The sequence below is a fragment of the Oxyura jamaicensis genome, chromosome 8 (genome assembly GCF_011077185.1).
Source record: "Oxyura jamaicensis isolate SHBP4307 breed ruddy duck chromosome 8, BPBGC_Ojam_1.0, whole genome shotgun sequence".
Lineage (NCBI taxonomy): Eukaryota > Metazoa > Chordata > Aves > Anseriformes > Anatidae > Oxyura > Oxyura jamaicensis.
This window is the reverse complement of record NC_048900.1, coordinates 29,903,581-29,926,706: the sequence shown is the minus strand read 5'-3', so window position 1 is coordinate 29,926,706 and position 23,126 is coordinate 29,903,581. Positions and strand designations below refer to the sequence as shown.

General features: G+C 43.2%; 1 protein-coding gene across 3 annotated transcripts in view; it reads right to left on the bottom strand.

The window, feature by feature from the left end:
* Nucleotides 1-98: 98 nt before the first annotated feature.
* CACHD1 (cache domain containing 1) overlaps nt 99-23,126 on the bottom strand; it is a 95,325-nt gene continuing 72,297 nt past the window's right edge. Inside the window, exons 12-27 of one of the 3 annotated variants that reach the window (XM_035333795.1) lie at nt 22,979-23,096; nt 21,534-21,702; nt 18,942-19,084; nt 18,118-18,299; nt 16,312-16,422; nt 13,123-13,245; nt 11,031-11,130; nt 10,792-10,908; nt 9,387-9,547; nt 8,940-9,026; nt 8,617-8,733; nt 7,505-7,656; nt 7,119-7,280; nt 6,065-6,142; nt 5,046-5,147; nt 99-1,778 (exon numbers count right to left, since the gene is read on the bottom strand). In XM_035333795.1, the coding sequence (XP_035189686.1) occupies nt 1,540-1,778; nt 5,046-5,147; nt 6,065-6,142; nt 7,119-7,280; nt 7,505-7,656; nt 8,617-8,733; nt 8,940-9,026; nt 9,387-9,547; nt 10,792-10,908; nt 11,031-11,130; nt 13,123-13,245; nt 16,312-16,422; nt 18,118-18,299; nt 18,942-19,084; nt 21,534-21,702; nt 22,979-23,096 (2,161 nt within the window). In that variant the 3' untranslated portion in view covers nt 99-1,539. Of the gene's footprint in view, nt 1,779-5,045; nt 5,148-6,064; nt 6,173-7,118; nt 7,281-7,504; nt 7,657-8,616; nt 8,734-8,939; nt 9,027-9,386; nt 9,548-10,791; nt 10,909-11,030; nt 11,131-13,122; nt 13,246-16,311; nt 16,423-18,117; nt 18,300-18,941; nt 19,085-21,533; nt 21,703-22,978; nt 23,097-23,126 lie in introns of those variants that run through there. The other 2 variants (XM_035333796.1, XM_035333797.1) reach the window with 2 other exon arrangements.

The window sequence follows — 23,126 nt, the reverse complement described above, 5'->3', positions numbered from 1 at the left end:
TTCGCTCCTGCTACAGCGAAGCCAGAAACTTCAAGGAAATTCATTCAGCCAGAAAATTCAAGGAAATTGAGACCGAATAATTTCAATCTAGCCAGTTATCCACGGAACTATACGTTATATACAGTTTATTTCACTAGAGATTTTAAATTTATACATAGTATAAAGGGGTATCCTGATATCACACATATATTTTACCGTAATGTTTAAGAACCAATTTTTTTTACATAATACAGTATTAAGTACCATATTAATTAAAACAAGTGATTTAAAAAAAACTACGTATAAATGGATGTTTATCATATGCACAGTGCAAGAACGTTTTTATATCACTGTAATCACAAAATGTGAATCTAAAGTACAACACTGTGATTTAAAACTAATTTATAATTATGATGCCCTGTGTTGAAGACAGATCGATTAATCTTTGTTTGAATTACCAAGCAATGTTAAATTCCAGACAAACAGCAGCAGCTTATAATTATGATTTCAAAAAGATACCTTCCACAGTAACCCAAGTTGTACAAAATACTGGTTTATCCCTACTTCTGATCCTGTCGGTTTCCTAAAGAAACACAAATATGGCACAGATTTCATTTGCAATTCTCCGGTAACCAATGCTAAATAAACCCTTTATTACTTCCAAAAAGGAAACCTTTTAAGGATGACCAAAGAGGTTAAGATGGAGAGATTTATGGGCAGAATTCTCAGAATTTTAGTAACAAAGTACAGGATTTCTCCTCTGCAAATAGGAAGAAAATACTGTAATGTAAATCCGGTTGTAAAATTTACAGAAAACAATTGTGGAGAAGAAAGCATTCGTAATGTAAACACGTCAGAGACTACTTCTTCATTTTCCCTTTTGCAGAGTGGGGCAGTGGATGAATATCAGCTAATAAGAAACAGACGTCTTCCTCAGAAGAACCACTTCACCATCAGAGAGTATGTGGTAGTTGTTGAAAATTGCTAACATGTTTTCTCCTCTCCCTCCCCCCAAAGTTTCAAGTTCAATAAATAGTAGAAAAATAATCCTTTACTTAAAAATCTTGAGATGCATTGTCCCGGGTTCCATACAGCAATTGTCCGAGCAACGAACTTTTGACAAGCAAAAAAACTGCAGAGAACCCGACAGGCTTTTCCCCCGCCCTCTCAGTCTGGCACCTTTTTAGTCTTCAGCTGCAGAGTTTTCTGCTCTTCCAGTTAAGGAAACCAAGTCATCTCTGGCTCTTTTAAGCTCTCTCTTCTCTTGGCTCAGCATAACAGGGCTTCCAAAGCTTCAGCTGCTGTATAAACTTGCATCCCTGCTTTAGGAGGTCTAACGTGCCTCCTGCTCCATTTTATTAAATGTTATGGCAGGTCCATTCATCAAGCACATTTCCCTTCCAGTTCTGAGCCAACCTTACATTTATAAAAATGTAAAGCTTTATGCCTAACAATTTACTCAGGAAGTTAGCTAAATTGTTCCTGGTAAAACGCACAGAACAAAGCTGCCTGGTGCTGGCGCGGGTCGTTGTTCACAAGTTTTCTTTCTTTTGTTGTTCATTAGCATTCTGCATCCACAGTGTGTACCGTGACGGCGGCCTGCAAATGGTGGCTGTGGTGAAGAGTTGGGTGGTGCAACCGGTAGTGGTGAAACTTGTGACTCAACAGGGCAGCTGTTTGAGGTGGGGTATCCAGGTCTAAGTCTTCATCATGGTTTCCAACATCAACACCAGCTGACAACGGATCGTTGTTGCATGGAGGATTTTCACTGTCTTCCTGAGGACTCATAGTGCTGTAGCCTGGAACATAAAACAGCAGGGCTGAGAATTGAAAGCAGACTAAAAGGTCAACAGCCACAGTGCCGACTGCCACGTCCTGCAAGGAATCAGGCACAGCTGGTGCTTTATAGAGAATAAAAAAGGAGCTGCCTCAATTAAAAGAAAAGAACTCAAAACCCCACCTTCTCCTGTAATTACAAAATGCATCCCTTTTCCTGTCACCCTGTTTGGAACCTATCGCCTGTACAACACCTAGCAGCAAAACCAACTGTGCATTCAACAGTTTGTTATGGTAGAGTTGCTAGCACTGAATTTAGAAACAAAACATAGTAGAAGGGGTTTTTGGGTGTGGGGCGGGGATGGTATCTTAAGATACTACTTGGATTTTCCAAACTGACAAGAAATAAGTGGGCTCTACTACCACTACCTCTGTTATTGTCAAACTGCACCTTTCCTAGTACGGACCACCGACTTGTGTGTCTGGAAGTAGCAAAACTTACTCTCATCGTATTATACTTCATCATAACATTGTATTCTTAAAAGTGAAAGAACACTTGTCACCTATTAGTGGCCTATTTGCAAAAACCAAGCATATGTTTTCAAAGCTGGTGATCTTTTCACACCAATGAAGAAATCTACTGAATCCACATGGAAGTGTTTCACACAGTCCCATTAAGCCAAATAGTTCTGACTCTTCCAGATAAGCATGCACACACAGCATAATTAACTTGAGGCTCTTCCTTGGCTATAATATCCTGCTAACGAAGCCTGAGAAGTGAAAACAAAAACAAACCAGATCAGCCATCTTTGTGAGTGACGAGGCATTGCATTCACAGGGTTATCCTAGGGAAATTACGTCACTAGAGAGTTAGCTAACAGCCAGCTCTTGCAAGATTGCGCTTTCTCAGGGAGGAAGCCGTCTTGTAACACGTCCCTTGGACCTGCCCCCTTCTTTTGAAGCAGGTGCTAGTAGTTACTCTGAGGTTTGGATTTACCACTGAAACCAGCTGTTACCACTCAAAACCACTTTGCAGTGTCCCCAACAAAAACACCTCAGTATTTCTACATGCAGAAATGCCAACAAAAGTTTTCTTCTTTGAACACCTTGCTTTAATTAGAATGATAATCCTGAGAAAACTTTGGCTAAGAGCTGAACAACTCCTAGTGCTTCTGAGCACGTCAGGTTTTCAGCTTGAGACACCTAGAAGCAGCGTGTTAAGAAATATCAGGCTAAGTAGCCGAAGTTGGTTCTGGCTTTGAGTCCCCATCTCTGGGGATGGTCTTCAAGAAACGTGTAGATTTAGAGCTTAGTAGCATGGGTTAGTGGTAGACTTTAGCACTAGGTTAGAGGTTGGACTAGGTGATCTTAGAGGTCTTTTCCAACCTGAAGGATTCTATGATTCCATGGTCTGAGTCATGGCTTCTATTTGGCAGAGAAGAACTGGGGGAGAAGACTGGGCAGAAGACTTCAGCCTCAAGAATATTACAGACTAAAAACAGAAGTGCACATTCCAGAGACAGGCAGACAGTAACCCTGCTAACCCTCACATGTTAATGAGGAAAGATGGCAAGGATTTGCTGGGACTACAAGAAATGGAGCAAAAAGAGCATTAGTCTAGCAAATCTGTCTCAGCACAGGTAATCTGACCCCAAATCCCGGATAATGCCTCCTAGAGCAAGATTGTCTCTCAGACATCTGTTCTTTCACATTGCACGGTTTTGGCACTGAGATTTCTTGTCCATCAGTAATTCCATCAGTGCAACCACTGTCTTAAAATTAAATGGGTCTTCCACAGAATAGACACCCCCTATGGCAGGCTGTCGTCCGTAGCAGACTGCCTTGTCTCACCTTCTCTTAATGTCTATTAAGCCCTCCTCATGAGTCAACAGCACGACACCCTGCTTTTAAGACCTAAGTAGTTCAGGGCATGAGAGATGTATCAAAATTCTCTGAATCTAAACACTTCGTATGTGCATGTGTGTGGAACAGCCACGCAAGGCTGAACACCCTTCACAGCTACCCATGTACACAGTTAATATTAATACTTGCTTGACGGTGACATAAGATGCCGTCTGTGGTGATGACATTGAATGTGCAACAGAAAGGCTAAGGAGGCACCTGAGTCACTGACCTCTATTCCATGCTTACTTTACCCTTGCAAATACAGGCATCCAGCACGTTGCTAGAATTTTATGAAAGACATGCACGTCCCAAAGACAAAAAGCAGCAGAGATGCTGACTTGATTGCAAGGGATTTGTTTATCTCGTTGAGTAGGAGGTTTGACAGCAAGTTGAATATGAGCCAGCAGTGTGCCCTGGCAGCCAGGAGGGCCAACCGTGTCCTGGGGTGCATCAAGAACGGCATCGCTAGTAGGTCAAGGGAGGTGATTGTCCCGCTCTACTCTGCGCTGGTGCGGCCTCACCTCGAGTACTGTGTGCAGTTCTGGGCACCACAGTATAAAAAGGACATGAAACTGTTGGAGAGTGTCCAGAGGAGGGCTACGAAGATGGTGAAAGGCCTGGAGGGGAAGACGTACGAGGAACGGCTGAGGTCACTGGGCCTGTTCAGCCTGGAGAAGAGGAGGCTGAGGGGAGACCTCATCGCAGTCTACAACTTCCTCGTAAGGGGTTGTCAAGAGGCAGGAGACCTTTTCTCCATTAACACTAGTGACAGGACCCGCGGGAACGGGGTTAAGCTGAGGCAGGGGAAATTTAGGCTGGACGTCAGGAGGGGGTTCTTCACAGAGAGGGTGGTTGCACACTGGAACAGGCTCCCCAGGGAAGTGGTCACTGCACCGAGCCTGTCTGAATTTAAGAAGAGATTGGACTGTGAACTTAGGCACATGGTCTGAACTTTTGGGTAGACCTGTGCGGTGTCGAGAGTTGGACTTGATGATCCTTAAGGGTCCCTTCCAACTCAGGATATTCTATGATTCTATGATTCTATGATTCTATGATTTATTATCTCAACTGAACATCTAGATTGTTACGGCTGGCAGTGGAAAACCAGTGTGGGAAATGAAGCAACACTTCTGTTAGTCTGAATTCTGGTCACCCAGTGAAACTAGCAGAACCCAAGGATCAGACAGGGAGAGCACAGCGTTTAGCTGCTATGACAAAAACAGCTCCTTCGCTGGACAGCATCATTTGCTGTGTCAAAGCTGTTTAACTGTGAAGCAATAACGTGCAAGGTGGTTTATTTTTGGCAACCTTATCTGCAACATGCTACACATCTGAATAACCACACCAATTAACCTGTAATTAGGATGGTGATTTTAAGGTATTACCGTGGTCGCTCTCCGTTCCCGATCGACCCCAGTATCGGCGTCTGCGTTCTGGGCTGTGGGCGTGCCGCTCTATTACCGCTGCGATGAACCGAGTGTTACTGACTGGGGGAGAAAAAGAAACAGAACTGACCTTTATGAAAGTGCTTTTACTGAATTTTATCAGTGGGACAAATCAGGCACAGTGAAACAGGCTTTCTGCAAACTAATTCTACTCAAATGCTACTATTAAGACTAAATTAAGACTGTCAAGTGACAGAGGACTGGAAGTAAAAAGATGGTATCTAAATGTGGGATAGATCAAGATCCAAATGCATCAACCTCATCAACTTTTTACGGTATTAACTTATCCATGCTAACAAAAGGACTTGGAAAAGCAGGAGATGCAAGCCATGAAGCTCAGGTATGCTTATTTTTCCAATCTGTAAGTGTTGACAGAGTTTCAAATCTTAGATGTTTTAGTGTGGGATCAGAGGCAGGGATCTGGTCTGAATCTGGAGCTATCCCAAGATTTAGGTACACCTGTGACATTTTACAATACAGCAGCATTACAAATTGCCACTTTTACTGACAAAGAAGAACAGGCACCCCAAATTCAATGCAAGTAAGATTTACTGACATGTTTGTTGAAGGTACACGCTAGACTTGGCCTCTCCTTGCCAAGGCCGAACAAAGGTAGCAGCTTTGCATACCTTTTGCATATTGTCACAACTGTGATTTCTAAGCTGCAGCTCAGCTGCTGCTGGAAATGGTCATGATGGGGGGGCAAAAGAGGAAAACCTCCTCCACACAGAATCAAGATTATACTCTTTAAAAAATAAGAAACACAATTTTTCAGCACGAGACTGAAGGTACACTGCAAGTTAAGTTTAACTTAAGTTTAACTTAAGTTAAAACATTGCCCAGTCATTTTCTACCGCTAATCAGCACGGAGTTCCCTTTTTTAACAATTCTAGCTTATTAAGAAAACAAATAGCTCATTTACTTTAATATTTTTGACAGAGAAGGGACTTGGTACTTACTGATTCCTCTGTCTTCATGGCTGTCATCGTCTCTCTCGTCCCTATCATTTTCCAGGTTCGACATACGCACTGACATTTCTACACACCATTACAAACAGAAAAATGCAACTGTTAAGAGAAAAATTTTGGATCGACTTACTAATGGCTGTTACCCTGGTATTGTAGTGGAATCACTTTGTACAACTGCTTGAAGAGATGCAGCTTGGTGTGCTCTGTTTCCAAGAAAGATGGGGCACAGGGATACCAGGAAAATGATACAACCCACATCCCTGAACGGAACAGGCTTTATATAAAGAGAACTGATTCAAAATGTAGACAGGGTAATCAAATATACAGGTAATCAGCACCAATTACACTTTCCCCTTTGTAACTTTCTAACCACCATTGCTTCTCAGCAACATTTCTCCCAAATACAGTTTTGTCTCTCAGACTTCAGTGCTTCTGTGATGAAAATATCCTCTCATCACAAGTTTTTAAGGGCTCTGTGATTCCAGAAAAGCTTCGATGCCCTGCCCAGGCAGCCAGAAGAAAGGATTTTGCTCTGTCTTGCCTCTTTGATGGCTGTGATCACGAACATCACGTGGAACAGAAGCAGGGATACAAGTAAAAAACAAACACGTCCCAAACAGAAGGGGTGTGAAAACTGTACTACTCCCCGAATCACCGCTCCAGTGCAGAAATAAACATATTTGACCAGCATGCTATGACAAGGCCCCCAAAGCTGTGAACTTGGGCTTATCATTTTAGCTCTGGAAAAATCATAACTTCAGCTTCCTGATAGGAAATGCTTTTGAGTGTTTTGGGCAGACTTTCCTTTGGAGGCAGCAGGTTGGACTACACCCAGAAGAGGGCAGCAATACACAAGCACAATGGGTGTGACCTTTTACAGAGGCTGGCAAGAGAGAAATAAAATGGTGAGAAGCATTGAGGGGAGAAACAAAACCAAGAAAAAAGTTTTTTTTTTTTTTTTTTTTTTTCTGCTTGCGCTTTTGTTGTTGTTGTTTTCAGCTTTTAATATCATAACTACTACTTCTCTCAACAGTTATCAGCTCACCCTGTGCAGCCAAAGGTGACATGTGCTGGTGACTCCTCCGATGTATCTGGTGGCGATAGGCGTATACTGCTAGGACAAGCACCATAATGCAGCCCATAATGCCTCCAGCCACTGGCCCGACTGGTGCACTTTTTATCATGTTCAGAGTGATGACCTCATCTCCTAAATCAAAAGGTACAAAACATAGGGAAAAAACAAACATAAATGCTCTGCAGAAAGGTTAAAATTAACATTTCTAATGACTAGAGATGGAATCGGATGATCTTTAAGGTCCCTTCCAACCCAACCCATTTTATGATTTTATTAACTTGAAGCATGCTCTGACATTGCAAGGGTATGCTACCGAATGAAGAGTTCACGTAGCAACTGTTCAGAAAGACAGTTACCTATTGCTCCCAGGTCATCCACATAGGGGCTCTTGGCTCCCACAATGCCACCGAAGCATTCCTTCTGCGGGGCACAATAGGACTTATCCAGATGGGTCTTCCCATCGCTGTCTACCATACACCACTCACAGTCCAAGACACCAAAGCAATCCCTGAAAATTAAGAAAGAAAACGACATTTACTGCCAAGTCCAGAGCTTTTCATTTGACACAGCTCAGCCTATTTTAGAATCATGAGACAAAGGGATGCCAAAGTCATCTGTAAACTCTCCTCTCTCATTGTGTAACATTTGGCCACAAAAATTTCTCACTAAAATGGTCAGGTAGAAAAATGTAAGTTGTACAGGGGAGCTGTATCTTGAGCTTCCAAGCCTGTTTGTGTTTTGTTTTTTTTTCCTCCCTCCCTCACGTTGAGCAAAGGAGAACTTCCTGTTTGTAACTCCTCCAATAAGACATTTCTCAGCATAGTGAAGTCTGACTACAGACCCACCCCTTTTCTGCAATCCTTTGGAAGACAGAAGAAAGGGTTTGGAAAAGTCTGGTCAGAGCACGATGTGTTCTAGCAATCTCAGTTCCCTAGAGACCACTCAAAACTGGCAAAAACTAAATAAGCCCTCAAGCATCTCCACAGAATGCCAAGAGTAGAAGAGAGACACAGGAAGCTGACAGGCAGCTAACACTGCTAACATGCTCCAAAGTCACCACTGTTAATGTATTGTCTCCTTTCTGTGAACACTTCAGTCCACATATTCCTCCAGAAGGCAGACTAACATAGCAGCACTATCTGTTTTGCTAAAAAGAAGAATTCATCCTTTCAACAGCAAATGTTGTACTTGCACAACCCTCAGTTCTTCACAGAGTCATGATGTGTGACTGGAAAGCCATTTGTTTGTTATTAATGGTGTTATGTGACTCAGACAGAAATAGTGAGGTCTTGTGTTCCTGCACTACAACATAATGTCATCCTTGGTGTTTGCTATCTCTCTCTGGTATCCTATTTCCTTTTTTTTCTTCCTTCAAACCTTGTAAGGAGGAGCTATTTTCACTTAAAGGAATAATAGTAATTATTTCAAGAACACCGTGTATCTTCAGAAAGGGAGCACTGCACTTTACCCGCTCTCTGTCCTCTGATTGCACTGAGTGTTGATGCACTGCGGGAGGGCATCCTGGAGGCTTGGATCGATTGCTGTGAAAGTCATTGGCTCCTGATGTACTTCACAGCTAGGATTCCTATATTGGGGCAAAAAGTAAAGCTTTGAAACATAACAAGTGGTCAAGTAACAATCCATGAAATCATCATTTTTACCTACTACATTATCATTCGCTTAAATATACTAAAAATACTGTACATTCTTTCCTGTACCACCTGTCGATTGCATGAAGAAGCGCTTCTTTTTGTTAACTTCTGTTACACGAGACAGGACGTTTGTCCTCACCTGCTTTCAGCGTTGGTGAGGTTGCCGGTACACTCGTTTACCTCCAGAGGGCACTCGCACGGGCATTCGCATTCGTTCTGCTCCATTCTGCAGAGGCAGAAAACAAGAGCAACCATCAGACGGCTCTCGATTTTAACCCCACCGTGCAGCTGCCTAAGGACTGCTCACCACTGAGAACGCTGCTCAGTATCCCTTCTTCTCTTACCCCCTCTTGCAAACATGGCAAGAACAAACTACTCTGAATACAGTGACAGTATGGGTTAAAGGACCAAAGGAATGCTAAACCACCATGACCCCTACAAGCAGCATGAACAAATTAACTAGTTTTCTCTTTAGTTTTGCACTCCACGTTTTCATTTAGCTTATTAAATAAACACGTTTTAAAAACTTCTTATAAACTTCACAAAACGCCCGGACTAGCCCACTCGTATCAGATCTCCAGCTGACCTGTGGCAGTTCAGGCAGAGCCTGTCCACCATGCTGCAGGCACAGAAAGCAAGCGAGTCGCAGGTCTCGTTGACGATTCCCACAAAGGCATTGGTGCCCGGTATCCTCGTCAGCCTGTACTTGGAGCAGTGACTGCCGTGGACAAGGTTTGTCAGATCTCCCTAGGTAAAAAAAAGCAACACAAAAAACCGGTGTTAATGGTATACAAAGAAACCTGTTCTTTATGGAGCTGAAGATTTCCCCCCCTCCAAGGAAACACACACAAAGCTGGGGGAACAAAGACGCATGGGAGAGCTGCCTTTACAAATAAGAGGCTTATGAAGTTCTTCAACCTGTTGAGTTTTGCACATCTTCCAAGCTGCTACTGGGTGGAAAGACTTTGATGAAGATAGAAAAAAGATGCTTAGCTTGTAAACATTATGAGATGCAGCAGCAGGGCTGAGCCTGACGTCCCGCTGACAGCGGGTTACGTTTCACTCTGTGGCACCGCTCACCCCACCCGTCCCACTGCGCCAGCTCTCCGTGACCTCCGCTACGAGGCTCAGCTCTGACGGGGAGGCACCATCACGGCTTGTTGAAAACTTGCTGGCACGCGTGCATACAGAACCCCTACAGCACAGCACCGTACAGCTGCGATCTATTTGGTAGGCAGGCTAAGTTCTGATTCCGATTTGCACAGCGCAATCTTAAGGTTTTGCTCTGTCCTATACAATTTCCTTTAGAGTAACACGCTCTTTGCTTTGCACTTCAAATGTGGGGGAAACGTTTAAGCCTACCTGACACAAATCAGTGTATTCTGACACAACTCTCAAAGATTTTTGACGCTCATTTCCCACCTTCTCATTAATAATTGGAAAGTATTATTTGGAGAGCAACTTCTCCCACAGAGCTTAACATCTTTTGAACAATTCTGCAGTAATCTTGCCAGGGTGGATCTGTTACGCTGCAGTCGGCGCTCACCACGCAGCGAGAGGTGACAGCCCCTGGCTTGGGCCTCGAAGCACTGCTGAGCACAAGAGGAATTCAGGTCTCCAGACTGCAGTTTGACAAGTGATAACCTGGAAATGCTCGCACGCATGGCATCACCAAATGCATTTGTTTGCTTGCCTAGCAAACCTCGCTCGTTTTCCTGATGCTGGCCTAGACTTTGCTGACATCAACCAGAGTTGACCATCCATAATCCCTTGTGTGTCAACTGACTTCTCATGTGAGAACTATTTGTGCGGTTCAGATCACTGATTTCGTGTTTGGAGAGGGTGAACAGAGGCCAATCCACACAGAAGGCTGGCTTAGACTCATGTCTGCTGATCCTGGCAAGGATTTGTGTTTCCACCAAAAGAAACCCAACCCAACCAATGCACATCCAAAAGCAAAACAAATAAATAAAAAAAGCCAACCCACTTACCACTAAGCTGGTATTAAATTTATAAAACCGCTGAACTGTTCTGTCACTGAAGCTGTTGCAGAGGTTTTTCTTCACAAAGTTTGGGTGGTTAAGAATGTCATTCGCTACCAACGGCTCCTACGAGAAAAACACAGTATTTTATGCCTTTTAAATCAGGTACAAACAGCAACGTCTCTACAGTCCTTCTCACTGCAGGAGTTAAAAAAGGGAGGAAGAGATCGAGAAAAAAGGAGCCAGACCTTGTGTGTAATATGCTGCTGCTCTACCGGCGCATGTCCTTTGGGATCGATGAGGGTTGGGTGGGCCACGAGGTACCCCCTGTCCTCCATGATAAAGCACCTGCCCGCGACAAACAGACCCGTCAGTCTCCTGTTAGATTTCCTCGGGCGTTACAGGAACAAGGTGAAATTAAGCATGATCTTCAATTTACAACTGGAGGAAGAGCTCTTAAGGGCTTCCATTTATTAAAATAACAGGGCCATTCAACAAATTCACAGGCAAACAGTTCTGAAGGCTGCATCGGTGTTTCCCTGAAGCCTTTAAGCCTGTTACTGCTGCTGCAAGCCTGGGCTATGGAGAACTTGAAAACTGAACTGGTTAGACACAAAAAGGGAAACCGATCGGACATGGCCATGTCTGATCTGGAAAGATCCTGAACTCAAGGAAGCATACTGAACTTGAAAAGGTTTAAGAGTTTATTATCTACCATGTTACTGATTAAACAGAGGTTTCACACTCATCTAATGACCTCCTGCTTTCGAATTAAATCTTAGCAGAGAGAGAAATGACCTGTTTCACTCGCAGTCCCCCCAGCCTTTCCTCTCCCTTTGCAGCAATTCCCGTTAGTTTCCTGTGTGGTCTCAGGGAAACGATGCCCCCTCCGTGCCCCCACCCAGACAGCGGCATGCTGCGAGGCTGGAGCCTGCCCTGCCCGCGGCAGCCCCGGGCTCGGTGTTTCCATAGCCACAGACACGGCACTGGGAAGGCCAGGGAGCTGTGCAGAGCCGTTGCTGGCACGAGGGAGAAGGGAGGAAGGCACCGTGGCTGCCCGACACTGCCCAAAGGAGTCATGAAAACATTTCATGTTTTTTTTTTTTCCTAGGTTTTCATTTATATATTTATCTTTGCTCCCTCAATCTTTTGGGGTTTCGCGTTAGAAATTCCTGTTGTGGATGGTGTCTTCTATTTTTTTCCTAAAAGCTGTTAAAGGAAACAGGAGAACCAGTGGGCTCGTGACTACCCCAGAATGACTGCAGAGAACAGCTTTGTAGAGATGCATTTAAAAACAAACAAATGCCTGCCAAATAGATAGGACTGATATCCCCTGATACCTGCAAGCATTTATTCAAAGGCTGTAAGCATGAGGTCCAGCTTCTACATTAGAATGGTCTAACAAAGCATTAAATAATATGCTTGAAAATCCTGATTTAGGGAATACAGGAACAGAATGAAGTATAGAACTTTACTTCTGAAGTAAAGAATAAACTGGAAGGAAAAAAAAAAAAGAATGCCAAAGCAGAAATCCTGACATGCTTTTTAAACGTAATAAGATATACAAAAAACATCCAAACCAAACCAGAAAATAACTGGAAGGATGACAGAAAACCACTTCCCTTCCCCAATTCAAGATTTAAAAACAAAGAAAAAACCAACAATGCCCAAACTACATTATCAAGTTACTCCAGATCCAAACTACAACCTCCCCCCACGTGATTCTTCAAAGACAACCAAGGGAGGAGGAACAATTAGATACACATAGGTCAAACTAAAATTAGATACTCCGGACGCAACTGGACCTCTTACAACTAGTGCTGGGCTGGGTGTTTTTTAAAAATATAATAGAAGTGTATTTTAATAATCATAGTTAAGATAATTAGAGCTAATATGTCATTATTACATGCGAATAATCACTGCTCACAACAACTTGGTTGGATGGTCAGTGTTCCAGAAGGGAGGGATCTAGAACGTACCCAAATGAAAACAAACAGAAGAGAAAGGAAACGCGTTCGTTTAATGAAAACTATTGGTCTCCCGCCCCCCAAGATTTCAGTGAAGCCTAAATATACCAAATGGAAATCAGTTATCTTTTTTGTTTTTTAATTACTGCAGACTGTTTTCTTAGCTCATGAATTTAGTTTGATCTTGAGCAATAAAATACCCACATAACCTGTATGAGAACCAGCACAAGGTTCTAGTGCAAATCAGAGAATATCAACAGTAACAGAATCCCAGAGTAAGACGAGCTGGCAAGTACCCCTGGGTCACCTGGTCAAATAAAGAACAAAACCAAAAACCACTGAGGCCAGGTGTTACCTGAAAGAAAAGGCTTACCTTATTTTGTTTCCTCCATCTTGGTTACAAACGGGGAGCAGGTCCATGAGAACTTTGTAGAAGTACCGCAGGGTGAAGTCAATGCCCATCACAGCCACTGAATGTCCCGAAGACATCTGCGTGCTGCAAAGCAAGGAGAAAAAAAACAAAAAAGGCTTTAATGGTTGTATTAATTAATATTTTAATTGCTCAGCTCCCTACTTGAACAGGGGACTGGAATCCCCTGCATGTGGACAGCCAGCTCGGATCCATAGGTACATGGCTCAGATCCATCCGTACGCCAGCTGCCTGCAGAGGAGCGAAGCTCCAGCACCTCTATCAGGTGCTGTTAACCGAGCACCGTGTTAAATGCCTCACGCAGGGAAACTGCATCCTGTGACCAGGCCAGCTACCCATACTAGCAGGAATTAAACACGAGGAATTCAGGGATTAACCTCACACTGCCTCCCACTTGCCTACTGAGTGCCAAGTGACATTTCAATCCCTGTAACGTAACAAATGTTCTGATCCTGTATTTTTCCCCCGGTGCAGGGCAACAATAAACCACAGGAAAAGTGCAGAACCTGAAGTCTCTGTGGATGCTGACAAGCAGATGCAGCGAGAGCTGCTGTGCATTGCAATATCTTGCCCACACTGAAAACGTGCCCGTGTTCCTATTTCTATGCCTCAGCCCAGGAATACACACAGTTGCCTTAGCAACTGATAAATGAGAGACCACAGGACAGTCTCAGGCTGATGTACAGAGGCAGATTTTCTTGCAACTCTATAAAAGTAAAGATGTACAACTTCTGCTCAGTCCTAGCTTTTTAACTTTCCCCACCATCGGTACAGTAATTGCAGGAGCTCTCCTGGAAGAAGCACAGCCTTGACATTCGGCTGAAACCATCTGGCTGCTGACAGCTCCAAACACAAGTTGTGTTCCAATTACGCTGTTATTTTTCCCTAACTTTCTGTCCCAGAAAGTTTCCATCTTCCCCTCAGGAGATGTGTCCGGATAAACTTTAATTAAGGTGCAAATCCCCCCTGGGAAGCTGGGCATCAGGGCAGCGAGGTCCTGGAACAAAACCCTTCTAATACAATAATAGAGGAAAAAAATAATATTTATTATAATTATTTTTGTAAACTGCCTATTATGCAGCAGCCTGTAGTAGCCTGAGGCTGGACTGAATGACCAGGCAATCCCATCACATTTCTAACAGCCACATTCTCATCTTGCTGGCACGGCAAGAGTAAGTTAGCTCTCCTCCCTGAAGGACGTAAACCATCAGGCCACCCTCAAAGGGCAGGGTGTGCTATTTTGCACATAGGTAGGCCTTACAGAGATGACAAAGGAGATGCATTTGACGTGCTACTTAATCTACTCTTTTCAATAGTTTTATCTCTGAAGATAGGATTAAAAATGTTTAGAAGTGAGCAGCGCAGCTGGGCTATACAAAGTGGAGGCTGCTGGCAACCCCTCTGCATGTTAAACCAACCCCATTTACTGGGCTGAGGTTTGTTTGCTTTTAAAGAGGCGCGGTGAAGATGTAGTGAAATTTAACGTAGTCGACTCTGATTTGTAGATTTATAGATGTAGCTTTTAAAAATGGCACTGAATTTATTTATGGTGTTATCCATCTCGGGAAGAAGGAATGGGAAAAAGAATGACAGTGAAGCAGCACATTTAGCTGTCTGTGGCAAGGCACCAAGCTATGAAGTTAGTCCTCTGTCCTCATAGACAAAAAGCCATGAAGAATGCTGGAAATTATTGTAGCTTCATTATTAAGTATTAATTCCTTCTGGTTTACTGATGCAAGCTGTATTAATTAACCTCTTGCATGAATCTTCTACCCCCAGACTCCAAAAGAGAAGGAAGATATACGTAAGATGGCAATGAGAGAGAAACTTCAGTTCCAAATGAACTGATGTTGTTACACAGCTGTTTCTAACAAGTATGTGTATTAACTCCACTGATCCCCTTCCACGCCCCCCTTTCTGGGGGAGATTGTAACTGCATGTGACTCCAAGCTTCAGAGGTCGTATTTACCCAGGAATCACACTCACATCTGCCAAACTTCATTTAACTCTGCCTTAATCATGTTCTAGTAACCCACGCAACCTTGAAGTTTTTAATGCCAACTGAAACATCTCTTACTAGATAAAAATCAGAATTTTGATTAAGAGCACTTCCCTTCTTACAGAAGTGCTTATTTCCCTTGAATAAGTCTCTGTAAGAGGCACCACGCAGGCATCTGGCTTGATATCACTCCTGACAAAAAAGAGGCAGATGTTGTGCGGTGGGAAGCCCCAGACAAAGCCAAGATGTGTCCAAGAACTAAAAAAATGGAGCTTTGCTGCCTTTGTGATCTGTATCTGTTAGATAGAGCATGCAAGTAAGCCACACGCTCAGTGAAAACCTTGGGAGAGCCTCCACGTAAAAACCAAACTGCACACCAATATTTCTGGATCTTGGGAGTGCTTACAACAGAAAGCTTCAGTACCTATTCTACCAACTCCTGTAAGCAGCCTACGTCTCAAAATGAATCGCAGCCTTAGGCTGGGAGCCTGGCCAGGAGAGAGGTGAAACACCGAAGGTCTGGTCCTTGAGGAAAGGGTCACCTCAGCACTGGGAGGGTTTTCCCAGACAGACTCCGCTTCATGGCAGTAACATCAACTGCACTGAGACTAATGGAAACACCGAGATTCTCTTGATCAACTTTGAACAGAGCCATTAGAATGTTCCCTTTTTCCTTTTTCAAATCACAGAAGATGTTAATTATGAACATGTTCCCTCCCTGATGTCTGTGATGTTCCTTCAGCTCTACGTGGTGCTTTAACCCCAAAGGCACAGGCTGCTGCTTTCATTCTGATTTGTTTTCTGCAGTCCTGTAAGTACAGCTCAAGGGTTACGGGCTGCTCCACAAGTTGTGGAAATCCATCTTTTATTTCTGCTATTCTTACTCACGTATTAAATAAATAAACCAGAATATAAACTTATTCATATCCCAGGGATTCTTCACAATTCCAATATCCTGTTTCCAGTGAATCTTCCCAAGGTTAGACTACATTTTGTCAAATGCTCTTTAAAACCAGGCTGGTTTTCAGTTCTTGATCACACAGGAGTCACCCAGCCTGTTTCGGCCCTACCCAAAACAAATCTCTTCAGAAGATTTTCAGAGTATTCTCACTTGACAAAAACCTACAATTTACCTGGAAGAATGGACTGTGTGACTGATGGTAACGACATAGCCTGCGCCTCCAACATCTAAGTAGGGACCAGTAAAGGTAATTAGTCCTGGATTAGCCACGGCATGCAAGTACCTAAGGGGAGCCAAGAGAAACATTTGTAATGAGTGAAACACGGTTATTTTAATCTTTAAGACACTAAACCTGATTTTGCAGAGACACGGACAAGCATTGAATTCTGCACACTGTGAACAATGTGTGCTACCAAATTAATGCTTCTTAATATTAACCGAGTACTTAAGCATGATGAGGACCCGGATGCAAGAGACTAGCTCAATGAACGGCTCCTTGGTAGACAACTGCATATAAAAAACCAATTTACTCGTGCACAGAATATGCTAATGTCAGTTTAGACATTTTTGTCCCACAATAACGCAGGATGTGGTGTCAGTGGAGCCTCAGACTCTCAAAGGAAATACAATCAGAATCGTGACATTGCAGACACAGGAGAAAGCGCAGCCTACGAGCAGAATTCACACACAAAAATCTGGAAAGACATCGGAAAGCAGTAACAAATCACAATCTCTTAAAAACTTACTGTCAAAGTAGAATAATCCACAACCTTGTCAAACACCTTCCTACCACCGTAAGAAAATTTCTTAAGCATTCTAACTGTTGAAAACACTTATGCATGAAGAAGCTATCGCTCGGCTTTTGTCTGCCCCACTCTACTAACTTGCAAGTTTCTGCTGCTCTGTGCAAACAGCTTAGCCGACTTGTACTTCAGTACTGTGTTGGTTGCATCTTCTTCCCAAAACACGAACATTTGGCCCTATTTAACAGCTATCTGATGCTGCATGTGGAGACTTAAAATCGTGGTTTGAGGAAATCAGTGAAGTAGGAAAGCAAAAAAACAAAAACAAAAATCCCCAACCAATAATAAAACCAATAAGAAAGGCCTTTAAAATGGAAACAAGGGATTGTAAAGGTACAGTCGGCCCATTTACAACATGAATGCGCCCCATTTATCTCACTACAAAAGCAGAGCAATATTCCATCATCTTATTTGTCAGTAAAACCATAAGCAACAACAAAGAGGAAGAAAACCTAAAGAGAAGATAATCAAGAACTATGGTAATGATCTTTCAGGGGAAACGTGGGTCAGGAGAGCTGCAGCACGGGCGATGCCAGGAGCATTCAGAACCCTCCCCGTACAGCTGGAGGGCCAGGAGCCAGGCTCAGCTCGTGCCTCGCAGCCTTTCATGGGCTTGCTCCGAGTCAGTGCGGCAGCACCTGGCTGGCTGCTTTCAACAAAGTGCACGTCAAAACACACTCCAGACGGCTCTCATGTCTCAGGCTCTCATTTGTAATGTATACAAATATTTGCCCAAATCAAATGCTAGTGCATAATAGCTCGCAGCCAAGCCAGCAAATTCCTCTTTAAAGCAGCGAAGAACCCACTGTAAACAAACAAACAAGATGACTAAAATATTCACAACCAAAAATGGCACAAGGAGCTGAAAAGACTTCTGAGGGCTGAATTAGCTAATCCCTAAAGGGGATGCTCATTTTCTCAATATTTGCATTCCCATCTGCTATAGCAGGGATATGAAACAAATGATCCTTTAAAATAAAATGGTTTGAAATTAGAACCAATAAAGGTTTTAACTAGCTGCATTTAAGCACCTTTTACCCACGATGAAAACATTTCTAGTTACATAGCTTACAGCTGACCGTAACAAACCCAGGCTACGAAATCGATACCAAATATTTTTCTTTATTGCCCTCCCAGATTATCCAAAGCTTTGATAACAGGACCCTAAAACTCACCATTGTCTCCTGGTGGGATCAAATGCTTTGTCCATGAGGGAACCGGGGTAAATTCGGAGCACCCCATTGGGGGTTGCTATGTAACGGCGCACAATATAACTGTTCAGGCTACTCATTTCCATTTGTGTCATCCATTCATCTGTGACGTGACTGGTAGCCATTACTTCATTTCTGACAGAGAACTGCAAGACAAAGGCAGACCTAGCAGGGTTCCTCTAAGACTTGCATGAAAAGATAATAAGCTGCTCGCGGGGTTTCCTAAAGCGCGATCGGGGATCATCTAAACTCAATTACTTGTTTAAAGTCTTCTCACACCAGACGGATCTGGCGCATTCCAGGCACAGGAAAAGCTTATTATAATGAAATATCGTTGTCGTTATCTCTGTGGCTTTTAGCACTTGTTTTTTTTAATTCAGGTAAATAAAAATGCTGCTTTGCTCACAGAAAAAAATAATTTTCTCATTGATATGTCTAGAAACACAAAAGGTCATTTCCACTAACAATTTTCTGCAGCTTTATTTTTCCTGATGCTCATTTCAGTAGCTGCTTATCAACTTTTTTTTCCACCTCCTGGGGAAAGATGCCCTCCCCTTCCTCTCTGTGCTCCTTGTGCTCTGTGGGCCTTGAAGCCCATGGCCATCTCTCCAGGCATGGAAATACCACTCCAAACCACCCCTACTGCTTCACAGCCCTACGAGCACCGGGAAGTAAGTGTTTCAGGTAGTCCCCTCCAGGATGAATGTTATACAGTCCAGGAGGTCGAGCAAGAAGCCGTGGATGGGAGGAAAGCAGGGACAGAAGAGCGGCCAACGCCAAGGACATACCTTAAGGCCAGGATTAGCAATCAGGCGCGTGTTGTCGCTGAGGTACGCCGTGTAATGTTCCACCATCCGCTTTGTCTCGGGCTGGCTGAGATGCTCGTAAGGAGAGGAGAAGCTGCCTGCAGACAGCATTACTGTAGGGCTTTCTAAAAAGGGCAAAATAGTAGAAAAGATAAGGACAGTGAATTGGACGTGATGCATTGTAAATACATTCATATCATCAAAGGGTTTCTGACGCTGGTGTCCTGTCCGAGGATATGTGGAAGGAATTACGCTGGCGTGCTCTTTACTCCGTTTGCTCCTCCACTCTCCCACACACCAGTAGGAAAAGTGCACAGCTTTTTGGGGTCATCAATGGACTGTGAGCAAGGTGAGGAAATGTGAAGCTCTCCACCCAAACCAGGATGCTTACGGGCACAGCTTGTCTCCTCAGGCCCTGTCAAAACTCACTTGGCACAAACATTTCTACAGGGCTGGGTACAGTTTTGATAAAGCACCGATCCCGCAGTCATCGAGGCACAGCTCTGGCCCATTGGGCTATGCTGCTTCCAGGAGGTAGACAACATATTCTTTGCTTCTGGCAATAGTCTTAAAGAGGAAAATAAAGACCCGTAACAGCTCACTGCATCAGATTTGCTATGCTGTTACGCATACCCCTGAAAGGAGATCTTAATGAAAGCAAAGAAATGGCTAAATGGGATTTTGGCCACTCAGGACAGTGTAAAGGTGTGCAGCAAGGGAAGCCAGTACTGGGAAAACAGGCTGGCAGAGGAGTAATTTAATGTCTTAATGTAACATGAGTAAAGTTGTGAGGTTAAAAAAAAAAAAAAGCAGATATTGAAAAAGGGGAAGGCACTGAAGAGTCAGAGATGGAAACGCTCAGAAGGAAACAGGAGGCAGTGCCAGAGGTGGAGGAACCCAGTAGTCGTCCTGCACTCACTCAGCGCTACGAAAGCATGGCCCAATGTCAGCTGCATTCGTAAATCCGAAAATGCCACATAAAACAGGCTAAGAATGGAGAGGATGATGCAGCGTCATACGGCAAGGCTTGTAAAAGGCTAAGGGACTTCAACTCTCACACAAGGCAGTGGAGAACATAAATCACAACACAAGCTCCCAGTTCTGAAGCCAGCTCTCGACCCAACAGACCACACTAAGCGCTCATGAACTACCCTCCTTGTTTCAAACACAGAAGTGACAAAGTTAATCCACTTACTCTGATCTGTGTGTGTTATTTGGTAGACTTTAGTGCCCTTGTTCTCAAAGTCTAAACAATTTCTGAATTGTTGGTTTTTGGAAAAAAAACTACAGAAGTTGGTTTCCCTGAAGAAAAAAAGATTTTGTAATAAAGAAGAAATTATTTATCCATGTTAAGGTTGGCTGTGGCAGAGGAAGGCACAAGAGAAGCCTTCAGTTCTAGACAATGAACAATCAGAGAGTTACAAATACAGAGGAGGGAGCTTACTAATAAATGTATAGCTGGCAGGGCTGATTGTCAGAACAGAGCAGCAAATCATTTTTCATTTGGCATAACTGCAATACCAGACAGCTTTTTCTTTTTAAAAGAAAAATCGTGATGCTGGTGCAGGGCTGAAGGTTGAGAACAACATCTTTTCTGAGTATTTGACCCATGTAACCCAATTCTCAGTGTGCAATGGTCTCCAGAAGAAAAAATTAACTCAAGTGAAGCGATCTGCTTTTATTCGCATTCCTCTAAAACACATCACCGTACATCCAGCAACCATCTGTACTGCAGTCATAACTTATGAACTTCTATTATAGTCCTTCATCTGCTTCCCAGACCAAACATTCTGATATAACTACATTTTGCTTTGCATGAGGCTTTTCCACTTGTCAGCTTAGTACTGTGGTTTTTGGGTGTTTTCCATTCATATCTTGTCTTTCTGGATAGAAGACAATCAAGACTAGGCACCACATTAAAGAAAGAAAGAAAAAAACTATTTTAAACAATTGACAGCAATTTCTGTAGGTTTGTCAAAATGCCTCCATTACTCCTCCAGTCTGATCTCACTCACTGTTTGTGGCACTGCATTATTGCTAAGGAAACATCACAACTGTCTCTCTAATCCACCGTAAGACCTTAAAACCTTGCTACAAACAAAAGCAGTTAATGCAGAACTTCTTATAAACTAGCACAGGTTTTAGCAAAACCACCGAGATGAAAATGTCAATGTAAATGATTGCAATTTATGTAGATATATAAAAGGTGTATGTTCTTAGGATGTATTACGTGCCAATAAACTGCTTTACGGCCAAGTGAACAGAACTTGGTTTTAAGCTTGGTGAGACATCTTTCACTCTTCCCACTCCACTTCCTGGGAACTCGATCAAGCAGGACTGACAGTGTCGTTGTCTCCTGCTCGGGTGAGCAGTCCCACTGCATTCACCCACACACGTGCTTTCCAATGAGCAAGTTAGCTAGAAGAGCAAAAAAGCCAGGTAAGGCTGAGTTTCTAATCAGCCCTGGAGGAAAAAAAGTCTCTCCAGAGGACAGTTTCGTGAGAAGAGTTCTACTTTCTGCTGCCCCACTCCCCAGAAGCGTCATGACGTCAAGAAGAACTAGGAGAGCTTTACCTAAGGTTGCCAGCTGCTTGAAGTGCAGGCAGGCGTTGGGCTGGCCCAGCAGATCCAGTCGATGATACAGGAGCTTGCTGCTGGGGACAGTGTTGAGATTCTTAAGCTGCTTAACGGGTATTTCTGGTTGTATCACCACGACACACAGAATAAAGGAGGTGTCCTGGACCTGTAAAACACAGACAAGTCAGTAATACCTTCCCTCCGTTGCTTAGACAGCAGTGATTTCTAACACTGGGTCATGGATACTTATTGAAGGGTCTTTAACAGAGAGGCTCCAAGCTCACGGTTGATAAAAACACACTGGTATTCCCATTAGGAAGAGTAATAGCAATTTAACTCCTGGGAATAACATTTTTATCATTACCACACTTAATTGTGTGCTGCATGTGCCACAAGCTTTCATTGTTTGAATATATATATATAATTTTTTTTCTTAAGCACCCTCGAGTACTTCAAACTAGCAAAACTTGGAGCTGCCCAGCTGCCCCGTAAGGGCGTTTGATATTTAATGTGGCACTACAACATTAGACAACCTCTTCTGCAAATTTCTGTTACCCAATGAGAGGTTTAATCTCTTAAAGTTGCTCAGCTTAATCTTTAAGGTCTCTGAAATGATCCACAAGCACCCTCTTAAGCTTGCTGACACATAGAAGTAGCCAATTACTTCTGGCATCAGTAAAATTCACCTGGATTGTATTTAATTTTTGGTTCCATTTTAATCCCAAAGTCAAGATTAGCGTTCAGATATGTTCAAAAACTGAACTGAAGAAACCAAGACGGCTGTTAGAAGCTCTCTTAAGGCTCTGACAACTGGCAATATAGCCTGTTGCATATACATTGTACTCAGCTTCAAGGAAAGCTGTTATATAACTCATGTTAATGAGAGAAGTGTTAAATTACAGCAAACATCATTAACGGCTTCTGATATAATTCTGAAATGAGATAGTATCAGAATGAGAAGCTGACATCTTCCCTATTAAGTTAATTAAGGAATCACACCACTCTGCCCCAAACATAATAAATGGTAATAAACAAAAGAGTGACTTAACGCCGTAAGATGCCTCAGCCCTGTTGTTGTACTTGGCCTCCTCACACATCACTCAGCACGCAGTATGCCCTGCAGCCCAGCACAGATTTACCTCCACTGGGAAAGCAGAGGTACAGTCACTGCGTAACTGTACATCACAGATGTCTTATGAAATGGGTGTCGTCATGGAGAGAGAGCACACATGTCCATACAGACATGCGTCTGGAGTTTACATGGTAACAAACTCATTTCACTCGTTCTTTACTAAAAAAAAACATATTCAAGCAGTTTGAGTAATTGAAACCTTTCATGCCTCAACAACAGTTTGTGCTTCACTATATTCAATGTTAATCTGCTCTTCAATACTTCAGCTTACTTGATGCCAACATGCAACTGGGTCACTTTAAGCACTTACCATTTTCCAGGCATAGCTGACATTGTAGGCTTCTTTCCCAATTTCTCTCAGTTTGTTTACATGCCAAGACAGTGAGGAGTTCACAGGAACCGTAATGATCTGACTGCCCAGAGGAATGCTACATTGGCAAAAACAACATCCAACGTTT